Below are 8,719 nucleotides of genomic sequence, written 5' to 3' on the forward strand. Positions count from 1 at the left end.
TGGTTTATCAAGGCGCAAACTGACCCATATAATACGGCTCCAAAATCAAAAAGGATCAAAACTTTGAATAATGGAAAAAATAAAATAATATACGGAACACATGGTGCAAACCCATTCATTTATATAAAGAGCACAATCTTCATTATAAAAAATTTAAAAATAAATGATGCGTTTATAAATTGTTTATATATATATATATATACTCAGGAATTACAAGAAAAGAAATTACATGTCATAGTCTCACGTCATAAAGCTGCTGGGAATTCTTTTTTTACATACATATATATATAGTACAGTACGTGATTTAGATGTGATTACATGATACTTATATGTGCATACATGGTAGAAGGTGAATAAAAAGTCAGTTATTTGTACTACAGGGTAGTGAATAACTTCAATGCAAATACAAAAAAAAAAACACCTGAAATCGTTCTATTTCTATTTCTTACAAAAGTAAAATTTAAATTCAATTTATATTTTGATGAACGAATCATTGCTCATCCTAAATTTGGTACATGAAAAGAACATTCACTGTCCTTTATAAACAATTAAGTGCATCTTTCATATAAACCGTTGCTCACAATACAACTTTCCCAAAGCTAGGTAATAAAAAAATGGCAATCATCCCAGGCTACGAAGAGATAAAGCATATTTCTGATTTAAGATACTAATTCAAGATCATTCATTTAAAGCACCATTATTCCTAGGCGTAACTTCTGCATAACCAAAAATGTTAGCCATATTTTGAAATGGAACAATAAAATCTTTGAAAGGCCAGCATTTAATATCAAAGACATTATACAATCCTTCAAATGATTTCTTGGCTCGTTTTCTAGGTTTGAAACCTTGTAAACCAAAAGTAACATGAATAAGCACAACAGAAAGTAAATGCATAAACTAAATTAATATCAGGTAGTAAATGAGGGTTAACGTGCACCAGCTTGAAAATATTGAGGTCTACTTCGGAGTCGTGATTTCAGCAGCAGCATTTGTGGAGAAGCAGTCGGTTTGACGTTTGTGTGAAATCATTGTGAGGTGTAGCTGAGGCTTCTTCTTCCCCAGTGACTCTCCGGGATCACGAAGCCCTTCTTGATCACCGGCTCCACCACCAGCTCAAGAAGGCCAGGTGGCTCCGGCACAACCAGCTCCGTCACCCTGAACAGATTGGAGTACGCGTGGCCAACAAGCACCAGCTGACCTGGAGGGATCCTGGGATCGGGTCCTCTGAGTCGACGCCAGTGTATCCTGAAGTGGCGTACGAGTTCAAGTGGGTAGTCCCAGCGTAGGGTGGCATTGAAGTGCAGGCAGGGAGGCTCTTGCTCAGGACAGGAACTGCGCAGCCAAACCACATCATCAATGCACAGGCCCTGAACCATCTCGGGAGGCACCTGCAGACTGGCTACATCCATGACCTAGTTAAGGTTAGGGTGAGATCTGGAGTTAATGGTTGGAGAAAAATCTTATTCCTTCAAAAAGACACTAAAGTTTATAAAACTTCCATTTACCCACACAAAATAGGTGTAAATACTGAAAGGAGTGTAAGTGTTGGCTGAATTGCAAATCACACATTTAGGTATAAATCTTATTGTAAATCCTAATATAAATGTGACATTAACTAGGGGTGGAAAAAATATCGATATGCCAATATATTGCGATATTTTTTTAATCGCTGATATATTGGAAATGGATTACTACCGTTTTTAGACTCAATTTGTCCAATTAAATTTTATTGTCATCTGATGTACATATATACACTGTATACGTGTATTTTAAGCTGCATTTAAAATTTCTCAGTGAACTATGTAGAATATTGCAATATATCGCAGTATCATAATATCGCAATAATGTATCGTATTGTGACTCAAGTATCGTGATACATATCGTGAAGTCCTTGCCAATACACTACCCTAACATTAACTGAATAAATGTCAGTAGGAAGTGGAAGTCCAAAGTTTGCGTACTTGATAAACTGATTTCTCATTTTCATCCAACTGTACAACGCATTAAACACGACCTGCTCCTCCTCACCGTGATTTCTCCCAGTCTGCAGCTGAAAGTTGTGTCCTGAGACTCTCCGTCCCGCTGGATGTTGACACAAACCTCTTTAAGAACACAACCATGAAGCTCCAGCTGCGCACAACTGCCACCCGGGGACATTAAGGAGACAAAAAAAGAATTTAGACTCTCTAATGTGATTCAGATCAACTCAGCTCCTGGTGGCTGGTCGGCTCACCTGACAGTCCAGCCATCTGAATCCAAGTTTCCACACAGCTGAGAGAACTGGCGCACCAGCTCGTGACTGTCATCCAGAACTTCAGGAGACACGCTGGTAACTGCAACAACAAAAAACTGTTGCAGGAAGACCATCTTTGTCTCAGTTTAATGAGAGTGATCTGCCTTTTAAAATACACAATGAGCACAAACTCATAACAAACTAATTTCCATTAACCGGCATTAAACTCACGTGTATCTACGCTGACGTCAGAGTGTGTGCACTGACTGGTGTCTGCTGTTTTTAGCTCCGCTGAGACTGTGACCCCGGCAGACGCCTTGTAGATGAGGGTCACCAGGGTCCGGGATGCCATGGGTACATGGAGGGAGAAGATCCTGACAGATGCAGAAGAAGACACAAAGAAACTATGGTTAAGAAGCATCTTTTAGAGCAGGGGTGTCAAACTCTTGTTAGTTCAGGGGCCACGTACAGAACTATATGATCTCAAGGGGCCAGACCTTCAAATAATGACAACTTCAAATGTTTCCCTTTGTTTTAGCACAAAGAAGTACATTATGAAAGTGTTCACATTTAATGAACTGCACTATTACAAAATCTTTTATGAACAACCAGATGTTTCTTAAGAAAAAGTAGTGCAATTTCTGTATGTCTCAATATTGTGTTATGTCCACAGCTCTTACTAAAATTGTGTGAAATGTAGGAAAAGTAGTTATGTTTATTGGAAAATTTGCAAAATTTGCAGTTAATGTCTTCAATGTAATTTTTGCACTTTGCAAATTCATCCAGCGGGCCAGATCGAACCCTCTGGCGGGCCGCTTTTGGCCTGCGGGCCACATGTTTGACACCTGTGCTTTAGAGTTTTCTTTCAAATAATAAACTGTGACCCTCATTTTCCAAAATCTGAATGGACACATACAGATGTCAAACATAAGGGTCGCAGGCCACAGGGTCTAATCTGGCTGTCAGCATGAATTTGCAAAGTGGGAAAATTATATAAAACACTGCAATTTTTCAATGACAATTTCATTCCCAGTTATTTAATTCTTAATTTGTCCACTGTTTCATTAAGAGAAGTGTATAGAACACAACACTGAGACCCAAGGCTAAACAGCAGACAACAATGAGCCCAAATTGCACTTTATTGTTCTAAATAAATTAAATTTTTTGAAGAATAGTTTATTAATTGTATCATTTGTTCTTCTTTGCACTAAAGAGAGCTGTTGTTTCTTAGAAGTTATTATGCTATCATCTTACTGGTCCGGTCCACTTGAGATCAAATTGGCTTGAATGTGCCCACCGAACTAAAATGAATTTGACACCCCTGAGTTCAGCAAAAAAATAGGTTTTGAGATGTCTGAAATATCATTTTACAATTGAATACTGCACATCTTCAGGTTTTAAATAGCGGGGCAATTTTCTGGGAGCTCTAGTAAAGTCAAACGAAGACTGGACAGAAAGCAAACACACACTTGGCGCAAACCGGAGTCGTGCGAGTTGCAGGGATGAGTCCGTCAAGCAGCAATGAGCAGCCTCCGGTCCAGGCGTCCTCCGGGCAGCCGGAGCTCCTCAGCCAGCCCTGACCCTCCAGGTCCATGCGGTAGTACAAGGGCTGGATCTCCTGGGCGGTCAGGTTGTACCAATTCTTTTTTGTCTCAGGCTGTGTAGAGAAAAAAAACAGGTGCGGGTTCAAAGCCGGTATGTAGACCCCTACATGGCCTATGACACTGTGATGTCACGGCGTTAGCTGGAGGCAAAACAGAGGGAAGCTTGAGGTGAATACTGTCCCTGTCCAAAAGGCGTTGAATAAAGGCAACTGGACTTACTCATACGAGTTTCTTCTTCTTTAACTGGACTGAAGAAGCTACTCGGGTGAGTGGCGAAGCGTTTTCAAGAAATTCTACAAGTCCAGTTGCCCTTATTCAACGCCTTTTGGATTACCATGACCTGGATAACTGAGAACCTTCACAGACACTGTCAACTGTGAAAATGTCATCTTGCTGTATTTTTGGGAGCCAAAACAGAAAATGCAAAAACACTAACTTTAAGTTTTATCACATGCCAGCCACTGACAGTCGTAGACAACTTTAACGCGATTAAAAGAAAGGAGACAATCATCAACAACGCACTGTTTGCAGCCACATTTGATATCAGGTAAAATCTAATACATCATAATTTTTAGTCTGGATAACGTCATGGTTTAGACTAAATTGTGACTGAAATAACATCAAGTTAATCATTATTTGGAGGATTCTTGATGCTTGACGGAAAATGCATTCTAAGTCTAACTGCGAGCTAACTTGCGTTAGCTCACAGTGAGTAAGAGTGTACCTAAAATATGTGTTTTCCTCGTCCCTTCTTGCAAAAACAGCCTGTTGAAATATGCTAACTGCGGTTTACTATCTGTAGTTTTTGGGCTCTTTTGCCTCCAGCTAAGCCCCGCCCCTCAAAAAAACCTGTTTACACACTGTTTACAAATTGTGAAAGGGTCTATTGGTATTTTGACAGAACCTATTTCTGAAAGTAATTTGTGCTGCATGTAAGCTTTGCACCTTCCCAAAAACATGATTTCTCTGAGAAAGTTGATGAAAACTGGCATCAAAAAGAAATAAAGACAATTTTCCTCTTACCTGTCCTCTCCAGTAGACAGTCTTCCCAAAGCCCTGGCAGAAGGAGGATATGAAGGGGAGAGGCGAGGCAGGCCGATGAATGGGCAGATAGTCTGACAGAAGACCCCAGAACCTGCACACAAGACAGAGTGTCTCAGCCTCTGTGTATTTTTATCCCACTTACTGTTTACAGTGTAAATTTAGCTTTGTCTCACTTGTCTTGATTGCTGCGGAACTCGCTCTTGTCGTGAACTTCGTATACCCAGCCCGGAGCAAAGATGGCTGTAGAGAAGTTGTGCCTCCGGATTATTTCCAGCGCCTGCAGATAAACGAAACCAGATCGAGACCAGACTTCAAATCGATATTTAATGTGAGACTAATGGACCAGCCCCATCAGAAGAAATCGGGACTGAAAGGGGTAATATAAACCTTCAGGAAAAAGCTTAATAGCCACGTAAAAGCCTGTGGGCAGTGGCACTGAAACCTGGGTCTGTCAGTTTCTTCTACTGTATCAATTGAAGTTTCTTCTTCTGTTACATTTTTGTCGGATTACACAACAGGTAGTATCACTTTGCATGTTACAAAAATATTATATTCCTATGTTTTAGGGCATGTAAACAACCATGGAAAAAGTCTGAATGATTTCTGGTGTCAGGTGGAAGAAATATTGCCCATGTAAGGGATCCGTTAGCCACGGTGCATTACCTTGTTTGTTTCGAACATCCCTCCCACCACCTTTCCTCTTGCGAACACGTCCACCCCGACGTAGATGTCAGCCTGGCGGCCTTGGGCCCCGCTGTACCCTTTCATCCAGTCCAGGCTCTCCTCTGTCCAGTTGTAGTTGGTGAAGAAACCGTCGCACGCATCAAAAAACATGCTGTAATGAAGAGATTGACGCGGCTAAAGATCACTGAGTAACAAACTAATTTCATCGGTCTGTTGCGAACTGTTTTCAAACCATTAATTAAACTCCATGTGAATCCAGACGGTTAGAGCTCGTTTCTGAATGGACTGACTTAATTAAAACTCCTTTCTCTACCTGTTCTGCTCGTTGAGTTCGTTCTGCCATTTCAATTGTCCAGTCTCGACCACGCTGTCGTACCAGAGGACGAGGCTGCCGGGCACTCGCTCGTGCATCTGGTCCGTCAGATAGCGCAGGAACAGAGGTGTGTTCTTCACTGCGCCCTCCTGCAAGCACAAAGCAGCACAGATGATCTACTGTGGAAATCCCAGGTCGTTGTTGCATCGCACAAAGGTCAGTACAAACTATCCTGTACAAGCACAAGCACTGGCAGGATCCTCTAAATTACTAAGTCATCGTATGAGTAATTAATGCACAATAACAACCAGCAACTTCCTACATGCATTCTACTATTTTTTAGTTTATAGTATAAAAAGTTGAGATTCTGTATTTTTATTTTATTTTTTGTTAGGGCACAAAACTCATAAAGGCCGTAGAATATTTGATCACATAGGTGGAATCAGGGGGCTGAATGTTATATCAATATTTAGCATGAAGATAAAGTTGGAGTGTTGACGATCTTCATTTGATTCTCTTTGGCGCCCCCTATCGCGATATGTGGCCACTGCAGGTAGTTACTGAATCTCATTCAGAGAGATCCAACCAGCAGCTGCATTTAAATGGACGCTAGTATCCCTCTAATAATCCAAATAAAAGCCCAATCAGGGCAGAATGCTCCATGGAGCCATAAGGAGGAGAAGCAGATTTGGGAGCACCGGTTCATATCCCAGCATTCAATGCCTTGAGCACCCAAATGCACCTACAGAGTGCACATGAGCGTGGACAGTGCGGAAGCTGTACTCACGCTGAGGGGGTTCTCTATGTTAATGAGCCATCCATCGAAGCTGTAGCAGTGGCTGATCTGGACCAGCTTGTCAGCCACCCGCCGGTACGACTCCTCATCCTTCAGAAAGGCCTCACACATCGTGGCTCCGTCAGTCCACTCCGTGATAAAAGTCCCTGGAAAGAAGGCAAAGCAAAACAACGAGGCTCTGTGATGCACTTAAGAAGCAATTTGAAGCCTGATTAGTGACTGAATCTGCAGTGCAACCAAACAATACAAATCCAGACGCTACACTGGACTGGATCTGTTACGCTGTGGCGTTTTGCTCACCAAGAACGACAACTCCGTGTCGGTGTGCAGCGTTGGTCCACACGGCAGGAGGAATAGTCACCATTTGGTGTGTGAAGTAGTTGAAAATATCTATGTACTGCCAGTGGTAGAAGGCATATGGGGCATCTGAGTCCGTTCCCTGGATAAACCTTGACAGTAGAAGAGAGCATGCGTTACATTAATGGATACGGATATATATACAAACATCCTGAACAACATATGCCACGAAGATTTTAATTCACTCTCAATAAAATCCTTACTTGTCTTCGAGGTAGCCGCCCATCATGTCATGAGACACTAAGGTCCGCTGCGCAGAGCTGGCCAGAGGGGGCTCCCGGGGCGCCAGAGGGACCACCGCCGCATTGAAGGGGTTCGCCTCGCTTCGTTTCCACGACAGCAGCTCCTCCATCGTGCAAAGGCCGCAGCTGATTGGTTCGGTGGTGTCGGCATCGTAGTGTTTGACTGGAAGGCGACAGGAAATTAAGGTGAAGGCGTCGGCGTCGGCCCGAGCCGGTGGGTTAGGTTTGCAAATGCAGCCACCTGACCTGGGAGGGGTGACGGCGCGAACCTGACGACCTCGTGGACGGTTGAATCCATGGGCTCGTCCAAACAAGACTCCGGTCTGGCGAAGGGAAAAGGCGAATTAAACTGTCTTCAGACACAAATCCTGTCACTAACTACTGACTAATTTTTCACAATAGGGCCGTTAGTTAACACCTTAACCCGAGACCCATGCACAACTCCACAGACAATAAACTTTTTATTTATTTATCCTCTGCCATGTTGTTAGAAGTAAAAAAAAAAAGAAAACAAAAACAAAAAAAAAAATGTAAAATATCATTTTAATCCACATCCACTTTAAAAATCATGCACTTAATCACAATTAAATGCTTAAATCGTTTGACAGTTCTGCTTCATAGATAAGTTATTACCAATTACCAATAGTAATCAATTTGGGAGTACCTAAAAGTCCCATCTGACTCACCTTCAAAATGTTTTTTTGTTTGTTTGTTTGTTTGATTGTTTTTCAAGGTAGATATTTTGATCTGTCACATCAGCTGAGAGAGTTTTGAATGAAAAATAACACAGTGTGTACCAGTAAACTAGATGTCTACCCTGGACATAATGATCACCTGAATGAAACACAGCCATAGTAAAAAGTCTGCAATTGTGCTTTTGCAAATGTGTGAAAATAAATGTACAATAAAGCCTCCTGTTTGATCGTTCATTGTCTAGTGAACGATACGTAAAGCTGTTCATTTGTAGCAGGACTCCTCATGGAGCTGACGTGTGACAGAGTGAAACTAAAAGATAAGCTGTACCGGTCGGGCTCAATTTTGTCCTTCTTCGCGCTTATCTCGTCATCGCCGCCTGTGTCTTCCCTTCTCTGCCGTACGCGAGGGTTGTTTTTATTACCAGCAGACGCCATCGTATTGTATTTCCCGGAGAAAGGAAAGAATTAAGAAACGACGCGGAGAAAGAAGAAGTAGAAATGCGCCTTCCACCCTTCGCTAGTAATGACACGCTACTTCCGGGTTTAGTTCTTCAGAGTAAAATCATTACATTTACATAAATTGAGAACGTAAAATTAGATGAACTACAAAGCTTTAAAAAAAATGTTTTACGTAATTAACGTTACGGTCAATTATTTATCCCGTCAATATTATATTTTTTTTACCAAACGTGTTAATATACACTTCTGTTTTTAGTGTAAGAAACGTTTACTCTCCGCATAAAGAGGAAAA

At 41.7% G+C, this 8,719-nt stretch overlaps 1 protein-coding gene across 1 annotated transcript; it reads right to left on the reverse strand.

The window, feature by feature from the left end:
• Positions 1-99: 99 nt before the first annotated feature.
• Positions 100-8,445, reverse strand: engase (endo-beta-N-acetylglucosaminidase). The gene is made up of 14 exons (XM_047571063.1): positions 8,297-8,445; positions 7,520-7,596; positions 7,235-7,436; positions 6,975-7,123; positions 6,666-6,820; positions 5,879-6,027; positions 5,545-5,716; positions 5,055-5,158; positions 4,861-4,972; positions 3,703-3,890; positions 2,465-2,607; positions 2,234-2,333; positions 2,029-2,140; positions 100-1,412 (listed from the first exon to the last, which is right to left on the reverse strand). Exons 1-14 carry the CDS (start codon positions 8,401-8,403, stop codon positions 1,026-1,028), a joined length of 2,157 nt encoding a protein of 718 aa, XP_047427019.1. The 5' UTR covers positions 8,404-8,445; the 3' UTR covers positions 100-1,025.
• Between the last annotated feature and the right edge of the window lie 274 nt (positions 8,446-8,719).

Source organism: Mugil cephalus, chromosome 20 (genome assembly GCF_022458985.1).
Source record: "Mugil cephalus isolate CIBA_MC_2020 chromosome 20, CIBA_Mcephalus_1.1, whole genome shotgun sequence".
NCBI classification, from domain to species: Eukaryota; Metazoa; Chordata; class Actinopteri; order Mugiliformes; family Mugilidae; genus Mugil; species Mugil cephalus.